The sequence below is a fragment of the Tachyglossus aculeatus genome, chromosome 15, assembly GCF_015852505.1.
Source record: "Tachyglossus aculeatus isolate mTacAcu1 chromosome 15, mTacAcu1.pri, whole genome shotgun sequence".
NCBI classification, from domain to species: Eukaryota; Metazoa; Chordata; class Mammalia; order Monotremata; family Tachyglossidae; genus Tachyglossus; species Tachyglossus aculeatus.
The window spans coordinates 16889973-16917365 of NC_052080.1; the positions used below are offsets into that span (position 1 = coordinate 16889973).

The window sequence follows — 27393 nt, forward strand, 5'->3', positions numbered from 1 at the left end:
CATTTTCTTTGGAGCCAGAAAGACCATGGATTAGACGCAGAGTAATCATCTTTGCAGTGTTTGGGGTTCAAGAAGTTTTATGATTATTTTTAGCTCGATGGTCTACTAAATCTAGTTGGTAACAGCCTCTAATCAATGATGTGTTATCAAAATTAAGGTTACTGGACATAGATTATTTCAAAGGGCAGCCTTCAATTTTCTTTCCCCACAGCAGTTTATCTTGGCAATGGTAGGAAACTTGACACTGCTATGGGCTTCGGTGTGGGAATTTAGACTTGGAATGGGAGGAAAGGCACTTAACTGTTCAAGACCACAGTTTCCTCATCTGTAAAATGGGGATTAAATAGCCATCCTTCCTCCCCCTCAGACTGTGAGCCCCATGTGGGACAGGAGCTGTGTCCAATCTGCTTTGCACACTTTGCACGCAGTAAGTGCTTAGTAAATATTATTGAATGAATTATCTTGTATCTGTTCCAGTCGTTGGCACAGAGTAAGGGTTTAACAAATACCATAATTATTATCAATCAGTGGTATTTATTGAATGCTTACTGTTTGCAGAGCATTGTACTAAGCGCTTGGGAGACTACCATACAACAGGGTTCTAATGAGAAGCATCGTGACTCAGTGGAAAGAGCACGGGCTTTGGAGTCAGAGGTCTTGGGTTCAAATCCAGCCTCTGCCAACTGTCAGCTGTGTGACTTTGGGCAAGTCACATCACTTCTCTGTGCCTCCGTTACCTCATCTGAAAAACTGTGGGCCCCCTATGGGACGACCTGTTCACCTTGTAACCTCCCCAGAGCTTAGAACAGTGCTTTGCACATAGTAAGCGCTTAACAAATACCATTATTATTATTAATCCTGGCTCTTCCAGTTGCTTGCTGTGTAACCTTGGGCAAATCACTTAACTTCTCTGTTCCTTAGCTTTCTCCATTGTAAAAGGGAGATTAAATCCTACTCCCTCCTCTTGAGACTGTGAGCCCCAAGTGGGACAGCAACTGTGTCCAACCTGATAAACGTGTATCTACCCCAGCACTTATAATAGTACTTGGTACATAGTAAGCTCTTAAGAAATATCACCACTGCAAAAAAAAACCCCCAAACCAGAGTTAGTAGACACGTTCCTTTTTTTGTGGTATTTGTTAAGCGCTTACTATATGTCAAACACTGTTCTAAGCGTTAATTATGTCAGACATGGTGCCTGTCCCGCTTGGGGCTAACATTCTAAGGCGGATGGAGAATACCTATTTTATGGTTGAGGAAACAGTCTACAGTGGGAGATTCTGAAAGGGAAGTTTCGTTGTTGCCAGCATGTCAGTTTCCTGGGACCGCTTCCACTTTATTGCCCATAAGGGAGTGGAGCTCTCCAGTCCATCTGCCCCTTCTCTCTTCCCCTCCTCTTTCCTCTGATCTCCCCCACCGTGGATTCTGCATGGAACCAATTTAGTTCTGAACTTCCTACCTCCAAACTAGTTAACTTTTAATCAATTAATCAATGGTATATGTTGAGCGCTTACTCTCTGCAGAGAGCACTGTACTAAGCGCTTGGGGGAGTCCAATACAACAGAGTGATAGACATATCACCTGCCCCCAACGAGCTTCTGGCCTAGAGGTCTTGTCTCCCAAAACCAGGCCTTCTCCTCCCTTGTGGAGCCTTTCGCTCCCTTCTAAAGGTAGTTAGGGCTCAGCAACCTAATTCATCATTTATTTAATTGTGCAGTTGTACTTACTGAGAAGGGGCATGGTGAAGTGGATAGAGCACAGGCCTGAGAGTCAGAAGGTTATAGGTTCTAATTCCGCCTCCGCCACTTGTCTGTAATGTGACCTTGGGCAAGTCACTTCACTTCTCTGGGCCTCAGTTACCTCATCTATAAAATGGGGATTGAGAATGTGAGCCCCACGTGGGACAGGGACTGTGTCCATCCTGATTAGCCAGTATCTACCCCAGTGCTTAGTACAGTGCCTGGCACATAGTAAGCACTAAACAGATATCATTAACAACAACAAAGCTAGCCCAGCTCCCTGCCCTGACTGCCCAGGATCACTGAGGGGAAGCCAACTGGCAGCTGCCAACTGGCTGAGTGGCGAGAGGTGGGCAACCACCCTCACAGCTCTAACTCTGATCGCAGGAAACTGAGAAAGGGGCGGATGGGGGGGAGCCGATGGGGGCTGGGAAACCTGAAAATCAGAGGTCATCGAGGGGCCCCCTCTCCCCTCCCGCCTCTGCAAAAATTCAGCACAACCAGGCCAGATCAGGAAGAAAAACATTTCCTGAAAGAAACCTTGCATTTATAATCTCTCTGGGCCCACAGCGAAGGTGGGAAGTTAGATGGGGACATTCAGTCGTTTCCAGTGTTCTGCGCACAGTAAGCACTCAATAAATACAGTCGACTGATGGTTTGAGTTGAGGTAAAATGGACTTTTAACAGGTATATCAAATCCTTTGAATTATAAGTAAGGGAAGCAGCATGGCCTAGTGGAAAGAGCACTTGAGAGAGTAAAATAAAGTAGAAATGATCCCTGACCTCAAGGAGCTTACAATGAAAAGGACACCAGGCAGACACTAAAATCATTTCTTTCTTTCTTTCTTTTAATGTCTGCCTTCCCCTCTAGACTGTAAGCTTGTTCTGGCCAGGGAATGTGTCTTTATTGTTATATTGTACTTTTCTAAGTGCTTAGTACAGTGCTTTGCACCCAGGAATCGCTCAAAAAATATGATCGAATGCATGAATGAATGAATGGATAAATAAAATCAATTGCAGGTAATATAACAACTGGTATATAAGTGCAGAGGGGCTCTATCCAAATTTGGCATTCTTGCCTTTCCCATAACTTCTAAGGACAGAGGTGAAAATGCCAGACCTTTAAAAAGCAGTTTAAAATATTAAGAAAAGTTGCGGTGTCCATACAAAGAAGCGAGAACCTACACTCTTGTTGGTTTTTGTTTTTCAGTGGTATTTGTTCAGCTCAGGGCTAGATAGAGGATAATCAGGTGGGACACAGTCTAAGTCCCACCTGGGGCTCACAGTCCTTGTCCCCATTTTACAGATGAGGTAACCGAGGCCCACGGAAGCGAAGTGATGTGTCCAAAGTCACACAGCAGGCAAGTGACCTGGGATTAGAGTGGGGATTAGAATCCAGGTCCTCTGATTTCTAGGCCTGGTTCTTTTCATCAGACCATGCTGCTGCTTCTAGGTGAAAGGGGTATTTGAGCAGAAGTGTCCACAGAGGAGGATGAGAAATCCACCTTAGAATGAGCTGAAACGTTGCTTCAGTTCAGGACGTCCAGCCAGCTCGGGCAGACGGGCCATCCACCGGAACAAAGGAGTTTGGGACAGTTGCGGCTCTCGCCTCAGTTGCAAAGCACCCAGCGACTCACTGACACGTGATCGAAGGGTGAGGGGGACACAAGAGCTTCAGCTTTGCAGAGTTCCTCTCCTGCGGCTTTGCGGTCTTCAAGCCGTGATGTGGTCAGAGCCCTGTTCAAGGGGATTCTTTTCGAAAGGAGGAGGCGCCTTGGCCTTTGAGCTGCTCCGGTCTCCAAAGCAATCTTTGAATTTCAGGACCCAAGGGGTCTTGGGGGATGGGGGGGAAAACGGATGCGATGCGGATGTACCCGCTGCAGCTGCCCAGATGGTGACAGAAAAGTTTTCCGCTGCTGATCTTTGCCCACTGGGACCTGGCCATGAGAAAGGCTCAGTTGCCGACTCGACGAACATCAGGTTTACATGAGGGCGAAGGCTGGTTGATCTCCAACCGGAAGCCGAGACTAAATATTCCCAGGTTTATGTAATAATAATAATAATTACGGTATTTATTAAGTACTATGTGCCAGGCACTGTTCTAAGCATGGGGGGAGATACAAGATAATTGGGTTGGACACAGTCCCTATCCCACATAGGGCTCACAGTTTTAATCCCCATTATACAGATGAGGGAACTGAGGCCTGGAAGAGTTGAATGATTAGCCCAGGGTCACACAGCAGACAAGTAGCAGTGTCAGGATTAGAACCCATGACCTTCTGACTCTCAGGCCCATGCTCTATTTTCTAGACCATGCTGCTTCTCTATAATTTATCATTTATAATAATAATAGTAATTATGGTATTTGTTAAGCTCTTACTATGTGCCAGGCACTCTACTAAGCATTGGCATGGATTAAGAAAAGTTAATGTGTCCATGCCATGGAAACAAGTACCTGCGTTCTTGTTGGTTTTTGGTTTTCAATGGTATTTGTTCAGCTCTGGGCTAGATACAAAATTACTAGGTTGGACACAGTCCGTGTCTCATCTGGGGCTCACAGTGTTCATCCCCATTTTACAGTTGAGGCAACTGAGGCCCAGAGAAGTGAAGTGACTCGCCCAAGGTCGTACAGCAGACAAGTGTTGGAGGCAGGATTAGAACCTATGTCCTTCTGACTCCCAGGCTGGGGTTCGGTTCACTTATGCCATGTTGCTTCTCTGTGTCACCCGGATGGTGCTGACTCTTTGGTCAGCGTGACCATCATCATCATCATCAATCGTATTTATTGAGCGCTTACTATGTGCAGAGTACTGTACTAAGCGCTTGGGAAGTACAAATTGGCAACATATAGAGACAGTCCCTACCCAACAGAGGGCTCACAGTCTAAAAGGGGGAGACAGAGAACAAAACCAAACATACTAACAAAATAAAATAAATAGAATAGATATGTACAAATAAAATAAATAAATAAATAGAGTAAAAAATATGTACAAACATATATACATATATACAGGTGCTGTGGGGAAGGGAAGGAGGTAAGATGGGGGGGATGGAGAGGGGGACGAGGGGGAGAGGAAGGAAGGGGCTCAGTCTGGGAAGGCCTCCTGGAGGAGGTGAGCTCTCAGCAGGGCCTTGAAGGGAGGAAGAGAGCTAGCTTGGCGGATGGGCAGAGGGAGGGCATTCCAGGCAGACCAGACCAGACTCTTGTATGATAGCGGCAATTTCTCACCATGAGCTGCTTAACTATCACGGCTCTTGGTTGGGTTTTTTTCTTAACGGGATTTGTTCTATGTTAATAATGATCATTGTGGTATTTGTTAAGCGCTTACAATGTGCCAGGCACTGCACTAAGCACTGGGGTAGATACAAGCTAATCAGGTCCCTGTCCCATACGAGGCTCACAGTCTTAATCCCCATTTACAGATGAGGGAAGTGAGGCACAGAGCAGCGACTGGCCCAAGGTCACACAGCAGACAAAGTGGTAGAGCCAGGGTTAAAACCCAGGTCCTTGTGACTCCAGGCCTGTGCTCTATCCACCAGGCCATGCTGCTTTTCTTGTATTTCTTTCACCCCTTTGGAGGAGCTAAAGATTGAGTGAGAAGCAGTGTGGCCTAGTGGCTAGAGCCTGTGCCTGGGAGCTGGAAGGAAAGGGTTCTAATCCCGGCCCCATCAGTGGCCGGCCACATGACCTCAGGCGTGTGTCACTTAGCCTTGTCGTGCCTCAGCTTTCTCATCTGGAAAATGGGCAGTCATTCATTCGAACGTATTTATTGAGCGCTGACTGTGTGCGGAGCACTGTACATTCAGTACCTGCTCACCATCCTCCCCTTAGACTATGAACCCCATGTGAGATCGGGACCCTGTCTGACCCGATCATCTCGTATCTATTCCAGTGCTTAGTACAGTGCTTGGAACTTAGTAAACGCTCAACATATGCCACCTTTAGCTAATTAACCACCCGACATCCATGCAAGCGCAGAAGGGGCGGGGACCTCTTGCGGCAATATTCATCTTGTTCAAGAGGTGAAATCGTTGACAACATTAGCTTGGTGCTTAGAGTTAGGTTTACTGCCCGCTCATTGTTTGAACACAGGCATAGAGAATTCTATAATTGTATATTCTATTTTGATGCTCTTGATGCCTGTCTACTTGTTTTGTTGTCTGTCTCCCCCTTCTAGACTGTAAGGCCGTTTTTGGGTCGGGATTGTCTCTGTCTGTTGCCGAATTGTACTTTCCAAGTGCTTAGTACAGTTCTCTGCACACAGTCAGCTCTCAGTAAATACGATTGAATAAATGAATGAATGAATGAGAGAAGTAGTGTGGTCTAATGAATGGAGCACAGACCTGAGAGTCAGAAGAACCTTTCATTTATGCATTCATTCGATCGTATTTTCTTAGCACTTATTTTGTGCAGCACACTGTACTAAGTGCTTGGGAGAGTAGAAAAGAACAATTAACAGACAAATTCCCCACCCATGATGAGCTGACAGTCTAGAAGGGGAGACAGATATTAAGTATAAATAAATAAATGACAGATATGGACATAAGGAGAGATGAATAAAGGGAACAAGTCAGGGCGACGCCAAAGTGGGTGGGAGAAGAGGGCTTAGTCAGGGAAGGCCTCTTGGAGGAGATGCTCCTTCAATAAAGCTTTGAAGGGGAGGAGACCAACTTTTTGTTAGTTATGAATAGGGAGGGTGTTCCAGGCTAAAGGCAGGGTGTGGGCAAGAGGTTGGCGATAAGATAGATGAGATCGGGGTACTCTGAGAAGGTTAACATTAGTCATCAGGCAATCACTGGTATTTGTTGAGTGCTTATTGCATGCAGAGCACTGTACCAAGCACAGTAGTGGATACACAGTGGACAACACCCCTGCCGTCAAGGCACTTACAGTCTAACGAGGAAGACAGGTATTAGAACTTGAAAGCACTCGATCCCCTTGCCCCCTCCTACCTCACCTTGTTTTTCTCCTACTCCAACCCAGCCCGCACACTTCTCTCCTCTATCTTGTTTATCTCCCCACCGACCTCTCTCCCACATCCTGCCTCTGGCCTGGAACACCCTCTCTCTTCATATCTGACAGACAACGGACTCTTCCCCGCTTCAAAGCCTTCTGGAAGCCACATCTCCTCCAAGAGGCCTTCCCTGACTAAGCCCCCGTTCCTCTTCTCCCACTCCCTTCTGTACCACCTTGCACTTGGATTTGCTCCCTTTATTCACCCCTCCCTCAGCCCCACGGCACTTCTGTCCATATCCCTAATTGATTTATTTCTATTAATTGTCTGTCTCCCCCTCTAGACTGCAACCTCGTGGGCAGGGAATGTATCTTACCAACTCTGATATACTGTACCCTCCCAAGTTCTTAGTACACTGCTCTCCACACAGTAAGCGCTCAATAAATATCATTGATTGATTGTTTGAACCAAGTCAGTGGTAATGGATTGGTTATGGTATTTATAAGTATAATGGTATTATAAATATGATGATAGGCACATAAGTATTGTGGGTTTGGGGTGACTCTCAGGGTTTTAGAAGCAGCGTGGCTCAGTGGAAAGAGCACGGGTCTTGGAGTCAGAGGTCATGGGTTCAAATTCCGGCTCCGCCAATTGTCAGCTGTGTGACTTTGGGCAAGTCACTTAACTTCTCTGTGCCTCAGTTCCCTCATCTGTAAAATGGGGATTAAGACTGTGAGCCCCCTGTGGGACAACCTGATCACCTTGTATCCCCCCAGTGCTTAGAACAGTGCTTTGCACATAGTAAGTGCTTAACAAATACCATTATTATTATTATTATTATTATTATTTTAGGGGCTCTGGGCTCAAGTGCATAAGTGATACCAAAGAGAAGGCTACCAGCCCTGTTGTATTGTGCTCTCCCAAGTGCTTAGTACAGTGCTCTGCACACAGTAAGTGCTTAATACATACCACTGACTGACTGAATAAGGTGCGAGTCTCTCACTTTGCAGGGTGGCCTTGTGTATTTTAGCTCTAATGAACTCTCCCCATAATAATGGTATTTGTTAAGCGCTTACAATGTGCCAAGCACTCTTCTAAGCACTGGGGTAGATACAAGGTAATGACAATTGAGTCAAGGCTGCTAATATGCAGCATTGTAATGAAGCAGGGTGACTCCTTGTCAAAGCTTAGGGAAAGAAAAGCATGGCCCAGTGGATAGAGCACAGACCCGGGAGTCAAAAAACCTAGGTTCTAATCCCGGCTCCGCCACTGGTCCGCTGTGTGACCTTGGTCAAGTCACTTCACTTCACTGTGCCTCGGTTCCCTCATCTGTAAAATGGGGATGAAGACAGTGAGCCCCATGTGGGACAGGGACTGTATCCAACCGATCAACTTATATCTGCCCCAATGCTTAATACAGTGCCTTGCACATAGAAAATGCTTAGCAAATACCATTAAATAAACAAAAATTAACTCACCATACAGTGAGAGAGGAAACGGTGTGTGTGTGGGGGTACTTTTTGAAGGGATGAAGATGAAGAAAATTGCCATCGCGAACTGTCGTATACCACCACCTGGCTATGGACTAGCAAGTCCTAGAATCCTCTGTTTTCCTTTTAATCAGAATAAGCTTCAGCAATGTCCGGTTTCACTAGGAAATATGGTCCAGTTCCTTGAAACAGTAGCGTTTGACATAGCAAGGAAATGGCTGAGTTGTAGGCCAGCTGATCTGTGGTCTGATTAAAAAAAAAAGTCATATTTAATTGCTGGGATGATGACATTGTGAAATCTCGTGTTCAGTTAAAGGGATGGTGACATTTTGAAATCCGTGGGTAGACTTTTGGTTAGACGCTTTCACGTGAGTGCAGTGCCTTTAAGATGAGATTGGAAATTCCGAGTAGAATGGAAAATATACTGGGGTTTTTTCCTCCCTCTTTTAATGCCCCAGAGAGAGTGCATTTTGATTCCAAGGTTACCAACAGTGAGCGAGTTGAAGTCCCAGTTTTGGGATCAGGACAGCAATGGTGAATTTAGGAGGAGTCACCAAAATATCATTTTGTGCCTCCACCAGCTGATTGACGGTGCTTGTGATATCCCATCTCCCGGAAGCCCCATGTCCCACTTCCGGCCCATCCTTAGAACTACTTTTGACCTCATTTCCTCCTCTTGCCCCACTTCCTTCTCCCCGTTTCCCCATCTTCACTTTTCTCCCCTTCCTCTAATATGTGGCCTAGTGGAAAGAGCCCAGGCCTGGGAGTGAGAGGACCTGAGTTCTGATCACCGCTCTGCCACCTGCCTGCTGTGAGACCTTGGGCAAGTCACTTCACTTCTCTAGGCCTCAGTTCCCTCATCTGCAAAATGGGGATTCTGTACCTTGTTCTCCCTCCTTTTAGAGTGAATCTTGGGACCCTTGTATCTACCCCAGGGATTGAGAAGCAGCATGATCTTGTAGATAGGGCATGGACCATTCATTCATTCATTCAGTCGTATTTATTGAGCGCTTACTGTGTGCAGAGCACTGTGCTAATTCCGGCTCTGCCAATCACTTGCTGTGTGACATTACTTCTCTGTGCCTTAGTTTGCTCAACGATAAAATGGGGATTAAATCAATCAATCAATCAATCGTATTTATTGAGCACTTACTGTGTGCAGAGCACTGTACTAAGTGCTTGGGAAGTACAAGTTGGCAACATATAGAGACAGTCCCTACCCAACAACATCTGTTCTCCCTCTTATTAAGCCCCAAGCAGGACAGGGGCTATGTCCAACCTGATTAACTTGAATCTACCCCAGCTCTTAGAACAGTGCTTGAAACATAGTAAGCACTTAAATATAATAATGATAATAATAACAGTGACAATAGAGCCCGGGCTTGGGAGTCGGAAGATCATGGTTCTAATCCTGGCTCCACCACTTGTCTGCTATGTGACCTTGGGCAAGTCGCTTTACTTCTCTGTGCCTCGTTACTTCATCTGTAAAATGGGGCTTGAGATTGTGAGCCCCATGTGGGGAAGGGACTATGTCCCACACGATTTGCTTGTTTCTATCCCAGTGCTTAGTTCAGTGCCTGGCACATAGTAAGCACTTAACAAAAAACTACAATTATTATTAGTAGTAGTAGAAATAATAATGATAATGTGACACTTTTATCCTGGAAGTTAGCACCTACCTCTAAATTGAGCCCAGCTTTCAGCAACAGTAAATATAAGCCAGGAAATGAATCTGTCAGATGGAGGGGTTAGGGAAGGAATGGCAAATAAAAGAAACTAACAAACCGTCAGGAGGGAGGCTGGAGCTGGACTCAGCTCTTTGCTCCTCTCTAATTGGAAATGAGATTCTTAGGACATGAGTTTGATGCACTCACACTAATCTTTCACCTCGTGGCAGCTGTTCATTAACTTGTATTTGCAGAGTTTAAGATTGCTGTGTTTGTGTAGAGAAGTTAAGCTTCTTTATCTTTGTGTTTGGGAATACCTTTCAGACTGGGAGGATTGTACAACACTCCATCTATTTTTTTTAGTTTTTTTTTTTTTCTCTCTCTCTCTCCCTCCCCCTGAAATCCTTTCTTTTCTGTAATTTGACCCAAGTCAATGCGGTGCAATTAGGGAGCCCCGAGAAGTTTAAGAAATGGGCTTGAAAAAGTACTGGTCCCCTGCTGAAGATTTCATAAACACAGAAGCAGCCCCCTCCACATTCAGGAAGGGGAAGGCTAGCACAATCAGTTCAGTTTTGAACCTTGTGTAATTTCCAATGTCTCTAATTTCATGTGGAATTAATAATTAGCTGGTAAACCCCTCTGGAAAGAAAAGCCATGCCTGTTCATTTAGGCTTGCAACATGGGAGCGTGACAGCGGGTCGGAGTTTGAGGAACTTGCCGCACTGCCAAAATGCAGTACGGAAAATGGAGCATTCCATGGGATTCCATGTAGAAGCAGCGTGATGGAGTGGCTAGAGCATGGGCTTGGGAGTCCTAAGGTCATGGATTCTAATCCCGGCTCTGCCAATTGTCTGCTGTGTGACCTTGGGCAAGTCACTTTACTTCTTTGGGCCTCAGTTATCTCATTTGTGAAATGGAGATTAAGACTGTGAGCCCCACATGGGACAGGTACTGTGTCTCAACCCAATTTGCTTGTATCTACCCCAGTGCTTAGTAAACAGAGCACAGAGTAAGCGCTTAACAAATACCACAATTCTTATTCTTATTTTTGTTATAAATCTGATTGATTCTTATTGAACAAATTGTGATGACTTCTATAAATTTTCAACAACTTTTCAACTTGAACTTGTGCCGAGCTCATACCAGCAGAGGACGGTTGAGCTCAATCTGCTGTCGTTGTTTAGAATGGAGATGTTTGTTACCTGTAAAGAAATGCTCCCCTGTCCCATGAGATAACTGCCACTAGGCTGTAGTTTGAGAGAAATGGGTTCAGGTGAAATGCTTAGGTGGGAAATCCAATTTGAGACCTGAAAATTGTGATCCAGGCAGCAGACACCTATATTCTGTTACCGTTGGATAATAATAATAAGAATATTACTGTTAGTAGTGGTATTTGTTAAGCGCTTACTATGTGCCAGGCACTGTACTATGGGCTGGGGTAGATACAAGTTAATCGGGATAGACAAAGTCCATGTCCCACATGGGGTTTACAGTCTTAATCCCTGTTTTACAGATGAGGTAACTGAGGCACAGAAAAGTGAGTTGACTTGCCCAAGGGCCTACAGCGGACAAGTGGCCGAGCTGGAATTAGAACCCAGGTCCTTTTGACTTCCAGGCCAGTGCTCTATCCGCTAGACCACGCTGCCACTCTGGGATGGGGAGAGAGTCGTCCATACTTTCAACTACGGTGGGGGAGAAAGGGAGGGGAGAGGGGAAGTTGGAAGTTAAACTTAATTCTTGGGTTCTCATGGAGCTGTGTTATTGCGGGGTAAATCCCTGAAAATTAACTCTAAAGACAAGAAACACACAAAAAACCCACGCAATTAGAGTCCTCGCCTGTGGCTGACCAAGGCCAGTGGAAGGTAATCTGCTGTCGCCTGGGACATTGTGCTACATCCCTGGGAAATCCATGTCAGTGGTATATGGGATGGAGGATATTTTTTTTTTCCACAAGACAAGAATCATTTTGACAGAGCTGAAAAGGACTGTCAGTCTTTGCTCTGAGATGACCGGAACTAAAACAGAAGAATGCGGTAGGTCAGGATTTAGGTGTGGGCAAAGAAAGAGTTGGGGAATTTGTCCAGGGCCTTGTCTGCCCCTGCTACGGCATTTGGTTTCACAGGTGTTCCCTGCAAGCTTACGTGGAAAATTCCATTGAAAATATTCGAAAAGAAACCTTTCAGCCGCAGAAGCTGAAAAAAAAAAAGCTAGGGAAAACAGTTGATTACAGCACATAAAATGTTGGCTATTTATAGAATTTGATCCAAGATGTTCCCTTCCTGTTAAGGTTCTGGTACCTGTAATAATAATAATAATAACAATAATAATAATAATAATAATATTTGTTAAGCACTTACTATGTGTGAAGCACAGTTCTAAGCACTGGGGGAGATACAAGGTAATCAAGGTACAAGATTGTCCCACATGGGGCTCAGTCTTAATCCCCATTTTACAGATGAGGTAACTGAAGCACAGAGAAGTTAAGTGACCTGCCCAAAGTCTCACAGCTGATAAGTGGTGGAGCATGAATTAGAACCCATGACCTCTGACTGCCAAGCCTGTGCTCTTTCCACTAAGCCATGCTGCTTCTCCAACTGTGAAACAGTGCACATTAAAAAAAAATATCCTTCCTATAGATAACTTTGCATATTCTGGCCACTATGCATGTCGAATTCAAGCACATTACTCGATCATCTGCTAAAAGTCAAGTGAAGTGACTTGCCCATGTTCACCCAGGAGACAAGTGGCAGAGTCGGGATTAGAACCCATGATCTTCTGGCTCACAGACCCATGTTCTATCCACTACACCATGCTAAGCTGGTAGACACATTCCCTTCCCACAAGGAGCTGACCTTCTGTGTGACAGGAGACATTTTATTTATTTATTTTTAATGGTATGTCTTAAGTGCTTACTGCGCACAGAGTACTGTACTAAGCACTTGGGAGTGACCAGTACAAAGGATGACGGACACGTTCCCTGCCCACAAAATTTATGTTCTGTTTGGACTTCGGATTTGTCTCTCAACTCCTGCTAACTTTTCATTATGTTAGGAAGCAGCAAGTTCTTTTGCTGTTTTACTATCCTGGCTCTACCACAAGTCTGCTGTGTGACCTTGGGCAAGTCACTTAACTTCTCTGGGCCTCAGTTCCCTCATCTGCAAAATGAGGATTAAGACTGTGAGCCCTATTTGGGAACCTGATTGACTTGTATCTACCCCAGCTCTTTTAGAACAATGCTTGGCACATAGCACTTAACAAGTACCATAATCATCATCATCATCATCACTATTAGTAAAAAGACCACGTTCCTATACCCCGGAAAAGTAGTGAGGAACTCTGGAAAAGCCGAGACCATGTCCCAAACCCCATTTACAGCTTTAGCTGTGTGCATCGACGAGTGTATAAAATATATCGGTATAAACGTTTATTTAATTGTTTCGGTAGATTATTGGCTGCCAGGTGACTCGAGATCCCCAGGACTCTACAGAACGTTACACTCGTTGGATCAATCACCTCACCCCTGAACAGCTGGTCACCCAGGTATTTTCCATTTCCCTTCTTTCGCGGCTAGTCGTGACAGCTAAAATAGTCACTTCGGGATTTGCAGTGATTGGGTGAATGGTGACCTTAGCCCGGGGAGGATTGCAATCCGGTGGCTGTTGTTTTACAGGACTGCCAGCCGTTTCTCTCAAGGCGATGTTGTCAGCACCCTGGGTGTGATATAGCGGTTAACTCAACACCCCATCTTCTCTAGACTGGAAGCTCATGGTGGGCAGGAAACACTTCTACCAATTCTGTTGTACTCTCCCAAGCGCTTTGTACAGTGCTCTGCACACAGTAACTGCTCAATGAATCCCATTAATCATGGTGGATCTTTTAGATGAAAAAGCAAAATCAAATTGGACGGACTCTTATCCTGCTTTATGGCAGACTAAATACGGTTCTATTTCTGTATTTGTCAAACTTGGTAGAATTCTTCAAAGCAGTTGAAGTTCAGAGCTTAGAGGCAAGTCACAGTCTCTGTTGGTTTTCTAAGTACTATACGTCTTGTGCAACAGAACCAGCCAACTTGGCCTAAAAGGAGAGATTGTTTCTCTCAGGCAGGCAGCCAATGTTAAGCTAGCGGAGCTTTGGCAAAAACAAATTCAACGTCGAGCAGTGTCGTCCAATCTACGAGAAGCTCATCCACACTTACGTGCACCCACCCCCTTCATACATGCAAGAAACTCAGATTCCGAGTGAATATTAAGGGGGAAAAAAATCCCCCCTTCATACATGCAAGAAACTCAGATTCCGAGTGAATATTAAGGGAGAAAAAAAATCCCCCCTTCATACATGCAAGAAACTCAGATTCCGAGTGAATATTAAGGGAGAAAAAAAATCCCCCCTTCATACATGTAAGAAACTCAAATTCCGAGTGAATATTAAGGGAGAAAAAAATCTGTATAGGACTTGCCTGGCGGGGGCCGAAATGCACATATCAAGTGGCTTTTGTGCTTTGAGACTGGAAGACATTTGATTTTCATTTTGCCCGTTTTAAATGCGCCAAGAGTGGCATAGATTCCTGCTCGCTTGATTTCATACAATCTGCTCCTTCCTACACAACCTTTCTTGCTGTCGTCTTGGCTTGAGCTATGTTTTTATATCCCGGTGTGGTCAGCCTAACCTAGCTAGCTGTGGGGAGACCCCGTGGAAGGGAACAATAATAAATAATCAGCGCTGGGGATTTAGGGAACAGCGCCGGTTACACCATTCTGAAAGGCCTTTGTGAAAGAAAGGGCTGGAATGTCTTACATCAGCGGGTTGAAAGAGTTATCTGGGTCAGCTCAGCTTGATTTTGGAAGAGCTGTGGAGGAAGGGGAGGACCAAGATGAGTGGAGAGATCCCGGGCTTGGGAGTCAGAAGGACCTGGGTTCAAATTCTGGCTCTGCCACTTGTCTGGTGGGGGACCTTGGGCAAGTCACTTGGCTTCTCTGGTCCTCTATATCCTCATAATAATAATAATAATAATAATGGCATTTATTAAGCGCTTACTATGTGCAAAGCACTGTTCTAAGTGCTGGGGAGGTTCCAAGGTGATCAGGTTGTCCCACGGGGGTGCTCACAGTCTTCATCCCCATTTTACAGATGAGGTAACTGAGGCCCAGAGAAGTCAAGTGACTTGCCCAAATTCACACAGCTGACAATTGGCGGAGGCGGAATTTGAACCCATGACCTCTGACTCCAAAGCCCGGGCTCTTTCCACTGAGCCACGCTGCTTCTCATCTGTCAAATGGGGATGAAGACAGCAAGCCCCATGTATAACAAAGACTGTGTCCAGCTTGATTAGCTTGTATCTACACAAGAAGTTAGTACCATGCATGGTATGAAGTAAGCACTTAACAAATACTACATACACAAAAAAAAAAATTAAAAAAAAAACGGGTGCTCGATTACTAAATTGAGGCCAGGATGGATAGTCAGGAGATCTGAGTTCTGTCCCTTTTCCAAGACTGACTCATTGTGAAACTCTGTTTACTGCAGTTGCATTTCTGAGCCATTACTGTGTGCAGGGCAAACTGTACAAAGCGCTTGGGAGAGTACAGTGCAACAATATAACAGACACATTCCCTGCCCCCAGTGAGCTTACAGTCTAGAGGATTTCACTCCCCTTTTAGCCTTTTAGCAGGTCACTTGACGAGTGGAGACAGAAATCAGTTACTCCTGTCTACCTCAAAGGGGAATGATGACTGTCTTTAAAGAAATATCCATGATTCCCTTGGCACTCTGTAAAGAATTAGTATTATTATGTGGGCACTTTGACAGGCCGTTTTCTGAGCAACGCTTTCTACCACAAAAGAATTCATAAGATTTTTAGGTACTATCAATCAATCAGTGGTAAGTATTGAGTGCTTACTATTCATTCCATCGTATTTATTGAGCGCTTACTGTGTGCAGAGCACTGTACTAAGCGCTTGGGAAGTGCAAGTCGGCAACATATAGAGACGGTCACTACCCAACAATGGGCTCACAGTCTAGAACAGCAGGGTACTGTACTAAGTGTTTGGGAGAGTCCAATACAACAGAATTAGCTGGCATGTTCCCTGCTTACAACCTGCAAGGTTGAAATTATAGTTTTTCCGTGTAATAATCCCGCTGTACAATTGGAACAGATTTATGGTGTATAGTAGGGGATAGATAGAGATATGTTGCCAACTTGTACTTCCCAAGCGCTTAGTACAGTGCTCTGCACACGGTAAGCGCTCAATAAATATGATTGATTGATTGACACTGAGATATAGTGATATATAGAGAAGCTGCTTGGCCTAGATAGAGCACGGGCCTGGGAGTGAGAGGATCTGGGTTCTAATCCCGGCTCCGCCACTTGTTTGCTGTGAGAACTTGGGCAAATCACCTAACTTCTCTGTGCCTCAGTTACCTCATCTGTAAAATGGATATTAAGACTGAGAGCCCCATGTGGGACATAGACCTGTGTCCAGTCTGATTATCATATATCTACCCCAGTGCTCAGCACAGTGGCTGGCACATAGTAAGTGCCAAACAGCTACCTTAAAAAAAGTACACATACACGTATGTAGGTACACACACACACACATGTATATGTATATATATATATATTTTTTTTTAAGTTGTCTATATATACATATACAGCTGATGAGCATCAGAGTAGGAATATTTATTGAGTGCTTACTGTTGCAGAGCACTGTGCTAAGCGCTTGGGATAGTGCAGTACAAAAGAGTTTGTAGATACGTTCCCAGCCTACCAGGAGCTTACACTCCAGAGGGGGAGACGGTCTTTAAAATAAATTACGGAAATGGACATAAGTGCTGTGGGGTGGAGGGCAGGGTGAATGCGGGGTAGGAATCTGTCTATTCTACCTGAGCACCGTTACTGACTCTGTGACCTGAGGAAAGTCACTCTGGCTTCATTTTCTTATAAAGTGAGAAGAAGAATATCTGCCTCTCTCTACTCGGCGGACAATTGAAGTGCTAAAGTAAGATCCTGAAATTCATGAGAAAATACCCTGAGTAATGAAAGGTGGAATATAAATCTCAGGTGGTGTTATTCCCTACGGTTGATGCCCAATTTGTACTTCCCAAGCGCTTAGTACAGTGCTCGGCACACAGTAAGCGCTCAATAAATACGATTGATTGATTGATTGATTGATGAAAAAGTATGAACAAAAGAACTGGTAATAACAATATTTTTGACAAAAATCTTAGGGTGTAGTTTTGGGGTGACCCCAAGCAACTGCGAAGGAAAATGCCTAGGGTTGTGTTGTTGTTGTTTTTAAATGATACTTATTAAATGCTTAACTAGTGCCAGCCACTGTGAGAAGCAGCGTGGCGCAGTGGAAAGAGCATGGGCTTTGGAGTCAAAGTTCATGGGTTCAAATCCCAACTCTACCAATTGTCAGCTGTGTGACTTTGGGCAAGGCACTTAACTTCTCTGTGCCTCAGTTACCTCATCTGTGAAATGGGGATTAAAACTGTGAGCCCCCCGTGGGACAACCTGATCACCTTGTAACCTCCCCAGCGCTTAGAACAGTGCTTTGCACATAGTAAGTACTTAATAAATGCCATCATTATTATCATTATTAGTAACCACTGAGGAAGATACAAGATTGGACACAGTCCCTTACAGTACATGTGGCTCAAAACCTACATTGGAGGGAGGAAGATTTAATTCCCATTTTATAGATGAGGCAACTGAGGCACCGAGCATTGAAGTGACTTGCCCAAGGTCACACTGCAGACAAATGGCAGAGCTGGGATTAGAACCCAGGCCTCTGACTCCTGGGCCCTGGGCCTGTGCTCTTTCTAAAAGGCGCTTCTTCCCTAAAGCTTTTATGTATGTATGTGTATGTATATATATATATATATACACATATGTACATATGTATGTATACTCTGTCTCTCCCTTCTAGACTGTGAGCCCATTGTTGGGTAGGGACTGTCTCTATATGTTGCCAACTTGTACTTTCCAAGCGCTTAGTACAGTGCTCTGCACACAGTAAGTGCTCAATAAATACGACTGAATGAATGAATATATATATATGTGTGTGTGTGTGTATAAAACTATATGCATATATATATATATTTTGAAATGAAACCCTGAAACCAAATTTAAAATTTCAGTTTGTTTTATGTTTAAAAATGGAAATTCCCCAAAATCACCTAGTTCTTTTAGTTCTCTTACGCTACTGTGTTTGCTAATTAATTTTGCCGTCTTTTAAAATTGTGTGGGTGGATTTTTTTCAGTAATTTAGAATTTTTTTTCATAGATGTTGAAAAGAGAAAAATATCCAGTGGGTGTGCTATGTTGTTACTGTTGGAGGATTTAGAGTGTAAATGTGATATCTCCATGAAGCAATTTAGGGAATTTGGGGAAAATAATACTTTTTTTCCCCCACTAAAGTGCATTTCATTTTTTTTCTGCCTCTCTTATCTTGTAGTAGACACTTTGATTTAAGTTGGGAAATAAAACCCACCAACATAAAATAGAGTCTTTTATATAGAGTCATCCAGACCCTGCCATGCAATTGATGAATGCCTTCTGCATCACCTTCATGTCTTTTATAAAATAGCTTTGGATTGTAAAATAATTGGCCTTTCTACTTCATATTGCCCAATGTACAGTTGAAAATAGATTCTGGCAGATGTTTGTCTAAGGAATCTCAATTTGCCTAGTTTAGACAAATGACGTTTCTGGTTAACCCATGATCAAAGAGTTGGGGCTGTATGGATGAAGGTTCTGTCCTGCTTTAGTAAAAGGTTGTCATTTTGTAGTTGGTTTCCGAGAACTTGGGAGTATCATCTAGAAAAGGGAAAAGAGTCATGATGGCAGATAGACTTCTCCACCCAACTGCCTCCTGGTAAAGTTAATTTATTTGGAGGGCAAGGGCAGGGAATTACTCAGTGAGCAAGAAATGAACAGACCAACTCTTCTTTGATATAAGAAAACAATCTTGCCTTCTGCTATTGGCTGCTTCACGTTCCTGTCCACGTCAGTGAGTCCTGTTTATCTTTTTATTTGAGTTTGCATTTCTTAAAAAGAAGAAGGGACGATACTATATTTTTCACACGTGTTTTACATTCAGTAGCCTGACCGCTCTAATAACATTTTTTAACATGGGCATCTTTCCAAAATTGCTGCTCCTCTTCCAAATAATTTAACAATTTGTGTGAAACTTAGTGAAGTATGAAGTATGTAGAAATGTAACCAGTGCCATTCGATACATAGTAATGTGTTTTAAATCACTGACTCTAGAATGGCCATTTTTACTGTTTTCAATTTTAATCTCACATTGATTGACTTTTGTAGACCCGTGATTTGGAGGTACTGAAAGTTCCCCTCTAATGAAGAATGTTACTTAAGTCAATGAGTGAGTTTCCTCAACCGGTCTCAGCTGCGCCGTACTCACCTGAGGAACCCAGAACAAGGGCCTAGGTGCTGGAAGGGCCTGGGTTCTAATTCTGGCTTGCCACTTGTCCACCGTGTGGCTTTGCACAAGTCACTTCCCTATGCCTCAGTTCCCTCATCTGCAAAATGGGGGTTAAGGCTATGATCCCCATGTGGGCCAGGGATTGTGTCCAATCTGATTAGCTTGTTTCTGTCCAAGCACTTAGTATGGTGCGTGCACATACTTAACTTAACACACACTTAACAAATGCCAGAAAAAAAAAAACCAAAGTATTTGAGATTGTTCACCTAAACGCCAACTTGTGAGATAAATCATTATGACCTGAACCATTCCATCAGCTCTAACGAGGCTCTTTGAAATTGTTTGTAATTCCCGCTTCATTGGAACAGTAAATTATGGGACTTAATCTGTAGTTCCCTTGCCCTTGCTAAACTGTGTTGCTTCATTGTAGCTCTCAAATGAGGGTGATCTATTGTGGCCACCAGAGCACTCCCCTCTGTCCCTATCCTCCCATTTCCTGGTGTAGGAGGTTTCTTACATGGCTGACCATTTGACGAAAGATGAAAGAGGCTTCACAGTTTTTAAACACATGAAAGCTCCAATTCCTAATATTTTCAAATCTCCTGACACCACAGGAGTGGTATAAAGTGAGTCTTGAGTGCAGTTTCTCTTCAGGCATTAATGGACTTCAGCGTGGTTCTTGGCCTCTGACACATAGTCTCAGCATTCTCCTGTAGTTCTTACATTCTTCCTTGGTGAATAACAGAGAGGAATATGCCTGAAGGTTATAAATCTCCATCCATGTCCCGGCATTGTCGATAAGTGAGGTGGCCGTTCTTTTAGCCGCTTAACCCATGGTCGGTCGTTTTTCCACACTCAGAACCTTAGCTTTGATCAGCAATATACTTTAAACTCACAGGCCTTTCAAGATTAACCACTTACTGGCTCGCATTGCTGCAGACCCGCAGCCAACAGCTGAGAAAGTGGGTGCCCTCATTTGGGGAAACAGACTTCTCGTCTTGAAACTAATCTCTTGAGATTAACGAAGATACGCTTGAAAAGGAAGCCAAGGAGGCTTCTCTTGGGAGAAGAGCTGAGTCATGGCTTAAAGGCCGATTTCACAAGCACCGTGACTTTGGCCTCCAGGATGATAGGAAAGATGGGCCGAGAATCACGCGTGGTTTGTTGTGTGTTGAACCCATGGGATGGAAACACTGATTCACAGTGAAGGCCCTTGGGTTCTCTTCTGAGGAAAATCACACAGCTGAAGCGCTTGTCTGGGTAGATAGAGCGATTTGTGGTAAAATACGCTGGGCGTTGCACACTGAATGGATTGTTTCTTTTAGTTGGGTTTAGTTAGAGACTATCTTCCCTTCCCCATTTTGGAATATGAGGCAGAGTGATGTAAGATGTTAAAAGAGTTTTACGTTTCCTTTCAAGGGTGCAGCAAAGGTTTTCCGAGCGGACAGTGTCTACCAACTCTGTGCTTTTTTATGGTATTTGTAAAGTGCTTTCTATGTGCCAGGCACTATATAAAAAGCTGGGGTAGACACAAAATAACCAGGCTGAACACAGTGTCTGTCTCGTGTGGGGGCTTACGGTCTTCACCCCTGTTTTACAGATGAGGTAACTGAGGCACAGGAAGTAAAGTGACTTGTCCAAGGCCACACAGCAGACAAGTAGTGGAGCTGGGATTAGAACCCAGATCCTCTGACTCCCAGGTCTGGGATCTTTCCATTCGCCCATTCTGCCTCTCCCCCAAGCGCTTAGTACGGTAAGGGCTCGATAAATACCATCGATCGATTGCCTTTAGTCAAACCATAATGAAACGTGACTACATCTGCGCTCTCTTAGAGTTTGAAAGGTTAAATGTTCTTATGGTTCTTTGATATTGCATTAACTCTCCTTTCTTGGCCTTTCCCGAAACCCCAGCTTAAAAATCACTCTGAACCAGAGTCTGAGGCTGTTTGTCCTTGGGGTTTTCTTGGGTGATGTGGAACGACAACCGTGAAAAAAGGCCCAGGCTTTTGGACCCCGAGAGCAAAGCTTTCGGTGAACAGGCAGAAGACAAATCCATCTTCGATGTGAGGACTGGAAAAACAAAGGAATTTAATATCAGTTTTAAGGAACAGTTGTTCGGCTTTATTCCTTCCTTTGTGTTCCACTGCGCCAAAACAGATTTAGGGAACCATGAAGACAGGTGGAGCACAATGACAGGAAGTGGGCCTGTTTCTAAGTTTGAAAAATGGTCTCATTCTATTTTGTGAACATTAAGTACACCGTTTTAATCCCACTGCACCTTTCATACTTGGCTTCTTCAGGCCTTTGCCTGCTCAGAGACGAAGTCTGACTGGCTGCTCCTCTTCTGTCCCCTCACCCCGACACTGCCCTTGCATTCTGCTTTCCTGTCACATTCCTATATCATTATGTTGTCCTTGGGGTAGATACTAGCTTCTCAGGTTGGATATAGTCCGTGTCCCGCACAATCTTCATCCCCATTTTGCATTTGAGGTAACCGAGGCCCAGAGAAGTGAAATGACTTTTTTTAAAATGGTATTTAAGTGCCTACTATGTTCCAAGCACTGTAATAATAATAATTATGGTATCTGTTAAGCAATTACTATATGCCAGGCACTGTACCTAGTGTTGGGGTAGATACAAGCTAATCAGTTTAGACATAGTCCGTGTCCCACATGAAGCTCACAGTCTTAATCCTCATTTTACAGATGAGGCTCAGAGAAGTGAAGTGACTTGCCCAAGGTCACCCACCAGACAAGTAGATCATTTTCCTCTCCCAAAGCCTGCAGTTTTCCATATTTTTAATCACTACACCAACAAAATTTACTCCCAGTGCTTTTAGCGCTTCCTAGAATTCTGGATATTCCTGTCAGGACTACAGACTGAGCCTCCACTACAGTAGAGGCTGAGGCAAGACACCAAAAGGAAGAAAATTATTTTCTCTTTCTTTTTCAGCTCCGAGGTGGGTTATCAGCTTTCTTGTGGTCGGGGATTGTTACAGACCCTGTCCGCTTTAGTCGGTCCTTGGAGTCTGATAGTACGGTCTAATCTGAGTGTTGTTAGTTTTCGTCACCCCTCTCCTTTCTGACATGGTGCTTCAGGTTTTATCATCGATAGCTCCCATCCACAGACTTTGACAGTCAACAAAGTCATTTCAAATGGACACGCTTTGTGTTTAGTTAGTAAACCCCTTCTCTCTAATACGTATGCCACTAGTTTCTTTCGAATCTCTTAAGGAAGAGGCTTTGAGGACCCCCAGAAATGGCTATAGATCGAGTTCTATTCAGGGGAAAAAGAAAACTCAATCCCAGAAACAGCTCGCTCTGTGAGATTGGCTCATTTCTGACTGGAGGACTGTGGGATGTCACGGGCATTATGGAGCCTGAGCTGAATTACTGCTTCTCAAACATTCAGGATTGTTCCCCTTCACTGGTTTACAATTGTTTGATCTCAGTGAGCCCTGAGTCATTTTGGTATATCTCCTCAAAGAATAAACAGTAACAAATCTTTTTAAACCCCCTTTGCCCCTTTGTCCTTGTGGCTGATCAGGGAACTGGGGGAGTTGGGGGAGCAGTAGGGAGGAGTGGAGGGGAGGGAGGAGTTTCAATACAGATGGCAAATGGTCTGTGACTTTCAAAAAGGGAAAAAAAAGGTTTTCCTCAAGAGATGGCTATCGTATTAGAACAGCCCAAACACTTGCACTCCCTTGAAGATTGTTATTCAGAATTTTTAAAAAATTGCCAAAAATATCAGTCGGCGTTTAGGTTCCTTTTAAGTAATATATGAAAGAGCACAAAACAGAAACACCCTAAGCTTCCTGTAATTGGCTTTCTTCATAGTTTTGTCGGTTAAAATGCTGATTCCACAGAAATGTGAGGCATTTTCTCCCTTAATTTTACAAAGGCTTACTAATTTTGTCCTTGGGCCCACAGTAATTAGAAAATATGTAGGATCTAGGGTAGTATAATGTGTTTTCTGGAGGGAAGGGAGTGCATGGTGAGTTCTTATCGCTTTTGATAAGCTTCTTGGCTTATCAAAAAGACTTCATTGTCTAGGACACCTCAGTTGTCTTTCATCTCCATTCAATGCACAGTTTTTTTTAGCATCTACTACAGCAGTAAACATAAAATACCTTAAAACTGCAGGGAAGGAATTAATCAGTCATTGTTCCCAATTAACATGGCATATAGTGCTTACATTAAGAAGACATTTTAGCATCGAGGGGATATAAACTATAGGACTTATCCCCTTCCTTCACCACTCCCCCCACCCCCAACCAGCATCTTCTTTCCCAACTTTTCAATCAGTCTGTCAGTGGTACTCATGGGGATGGGGATTCAATTCCTGTCTCCTGCTTAAACTGCGTGCCCCATGTGGGACAGGAATTTATATGTCTACCCCAGTGCTTGGCACATACTGCCTCAGTTTCCATATCCTCAAAATAATAATTACGGTATTTGTTAAGCACTTACTATGTGCCAAGCACTGGCCTAAGCACTGTGGTGGCTACAAACAAATCAGGTTGGAAACAGTCCCTGTCCCACATGGGGCTCACAGTCTCAATCTCCATTTTACAGATGATGTAACTAAGGCACAGAGAAGTGAAGTGACTTACCCAGGGTCACATAGCAGACAAGTGGCGGAGCTGGGATAAAATGGTGCTTCAGAGCCCGCCTCCTAATTAGACTGTGAGCACCACGTGGGACAGGGACTGTGCCTGACAGGATGAACTGGTATCTACTGTAAGCCCCAAGTGGGTCAACCTGATCACCTTGTATCCTCCCCAGTGCTTAGAACAGTGCTTTGCACATAGTAAGCACTTAACAAATGCCATCATTATTATTACTACCCCAGTGGTAAACACAGTCCTTGGTGCATGCTAAGCACTCAACACATGGCCCCATCATTATCCCTCTAGGCTGTAAGCTCATTGTGGGCAGGGAATGTGTCTGTTTATTGTTATAGTGTACTCTCCCAAGCACTCAGTACACTGCTCTGCACGCAGTAAGAGCTCGATAAATCCAATTGAATGAATGAATATTAGACAGACGTCCCAGGCCTGGCTCACTGCTAGGTCTCTGGCTAACGGGACAGGCAGTTTTGGATTTGAAAGGACCGGGGCCTATCCAGGACAGCTTGTTAGGCCATTTGAGTTTCGTGCAAGGAGAAGGGATGATCATATAGATGAGGAGGCTGGGTGGGCACGTGCCCCTGTGGTTAATTAAATGATAGTCACAGCTGGGGCCAACCGGAAATCAGAGTGGTTGCAAGGCTGGGGCTTGAGCGGGGCGAGGGGGTGGGTGTAATGAGGAAGGAAGTAATCTGCATCTGGCTGCTGCTGCTGGAACCTGGAGCCTTTAGTACATCTCTTCTCTGGGGAGCCTCCTCCGACAGCAGCTCCGAGACAAGAGCCCCAGGGAAATGAACAGAATGGGAACGATTCTCCCAAAGGATATAGTCCCCCCACCCCACCAACTTTTAACAAATTCAAGATTCCAGCCACACTTAGAGCAGGGAACCCCTCAGTGAGCAGAATAACCACTGAAGCACATTTTTTTGTACTAACTGCGGGCTTTCGGAATGCACCGGGCTGGAATATTTTGAATCATTTTCCATTGTGCTAGAGCTCCGGGACCCAGTGAGCTCCCCGTCCTGAACATAAAAGGCACCTGTCAGAGGATACACCACACTTTTTTTTTCAAAGTGATTTGAAAGACCCCGATGTGTGGAAAATTTTGGCCCAAGAATTTAGTCTCCCTGCACACCTGCCTGCTGGCCAACTGGCGATTCGATCTTTGCATGGTAGAATAATGGTCACTTACTGCATGCGTTCATTGTTTTGTTCCTAGCTTATAAAAAAATAGTTTCTGACACTAGAGTGTAGATGAAGACCGTATTTTGCCGCAACCTACTTTTTTTCTCCCCAAATCGTACCCCGGTGTTGGAGGGAAATTTGTAAATGATTATCTTCAAGCCCTGCCCTGCCTTAATCTAAGAGGGGATATTATATTCCCCAGGCCTATATTTCAGATTCATCTGGGGACAGCCAATGGTTAAATTTCTCAGACATGGTTTGAAGGAAGAGTCACCTACTTGGAAAATTGGATTCCCAGCCTCAGATTTGTGGACTGCCATGTCTAAACCAATCTTTTCTTCCAGGTGTATTCTTTAAAGCTGAAAATTAGGAAGTTTCTTCCTTGTTGGGTAATTGAAAAGAAAAATTGATGCAAGTATTTTCTTATGAGCTAGTGGTCAAAGGATGACTTTTATATTATAAAGAAAAGTTCTTTGTTATGTTTTTGCAAGGATGGAATCAACAATCTCATTTTCCATTAAGGTGCTACTTGTACTCTCCCAAGGGCTTAGTACAGTGCCCTGCACACTGTAAGCGCTCAATAAATACTCAATAAATATGATTGAATGAATGAGTGAATGAACCTCTCAGAAGTGTACTTAGAGCAGTTATGGTTTAACAATGTCAATTTTAGGAAGCCTTTTGGGAGGAAGAGAAATCCATCTTTTCTTGTGTTGCAATGAAATCCCAAGACTTGAGACAACTTCAGAATAAAGAGGTCATTTAGTTCTGGTGCAAATTCCCCCAAAGAATATAAACTTTATGAAAGTACATTCATTTTACAATTTTTTTTAACTGTAAACTCTGATCTTATCACCCAAAATGAACAGTAGTAAGGTGTTAGTTTGTGCATGCAGTGATACATCTTGGTTCTTGTTGTGGCTTCCCAGAAAGCCAGAATTATACCTATTATATATATATATATATATATATATATATATATATATATACACATATATTTTCACAGCTCTGTTAGCAGATAAATCCTTTCACATAGGCTCAATTGTTGCTATTTTCAGTATTAGTGTGATCTCTGATATTATCGAAGCCAACAAAATTTGGATTCAGGCAGCAGGAGGGCAGTAAGCAGGGTGAGCCATTTTTCTCGCTCTCTGATCTTTCACTGGCCTGATGCACAAAAGGCGGGGATCTGGTGAGACGGGGAACCTGGCTTCTGGCTCACTTCCTGGCTCACTTGGTGTAGAGAAGCAGCATGGCCTAGTGGAAAGAGCATGTGCCTCAGAGTCAGAGGATCTGGGTTCTAATCCTGGCTCTGCTAGTTGTTTGCTGGGTGACCTCGGGCAAGGCACCTTACTTCCTTAGGTCTCAGTTCCTTCAGCTGTAAAATGGGGATTCATTATCTGATTTCCCCCCCCCCAGTTTAGACTATGAGCCCCACATGGGACAGGGTTTATCTCATATTGACCTCAGCGGTTATTACATTGCTTGACACGTAGTAAGCACATAACAAATGCCATTATTATTATTATCACTAGAGCATAGGAATTTCAACTTTTTCCAGCCCAATTCCTCACTGTCTATTTATGTATATTAATGTCTGTCTCCACCTTTAGACTGTAAACTCATCATGGGCAGGGAATGTCCTTTTATTGTTATATTGTGCTCTCCCAAGCGCTTAGTGCAGTGCTTCGCATGCAGTAAGCACTAAATAAATGCGATCAAATGAATGAATGAATGAACTATTTTCAAGTGTCACCTCCACCTTATACCCTTACTGACTAGGATACTCCATGACCATCAGAATTGATAATAATACCAGTAATTATGGCTGTGGTATTTTTTAAGGGATTACTGCCTGCCAACCATTGTCCTAAAAGATGGGGTAGATGAGATAATTAATCAATTTAGAGAAACAGAACTGTCTTGGTCCACTCCTTCTCTAATGGTAGAGTCGGGCCCTGTGACTAAGTATTTCAGTATGTACTCAGCACTTACTGTGTGCAGAGCATCATGTTCAGTCCTGGGAGAAAATGCATATGTAGGATTTAGACCTGGTTCTCATCCCTCAAGTGGGTTCACAATCCTAAAATCGAAAGGGAGAGAGGAGGCTGGCCATAGAAACATAAAGACAAGATGAAGTGAAATGCTAAGGCCAAAGAAAAGCTGTCAAGATGAGTAGGGGGCGTGTGGTTAGAGGAGAAGAATTTCAGCCTGATCCATCAGAGTGAAGCAGGCCTAGGAAGAAATGGGGGTCTGATTTGAATTTCATCTCTGTTGTTTGGCA

The 27393-nt window shown here is 44.0% G+C and overlaps 1 protein-coding gene across 2 annotated transcripts in view; it reads left to right on the forward strand.

Annotated features, from left to right (window-relative positions):
• The window catches only part of B3GNTL1 (UDP-GlcNAc:betaGal beta-1,3-N-acetylglucosaminyltransferase like 1), a 256114-nt gene that overhangs the window by 49466 nt on the left and 179255 nt on the right, over window positions 1-27393 (forward strand). For both annotated transcript variants that reach the window (XR_005454210.1, XM_038757407.1), the window contains exon 3: window positions 13296-13391. Coding sequence is in view for 1 of the 2 variants with exons in the window: in XM_038757407.1 (XP_038613335.1) it covers window positions 13296-13391 (96 nt within the window). In the remaining variant the exon portion in view is untranslated. The remainder of the gene's footprint in view (window positions 1-13295; window positions 13392-27393) is intronic.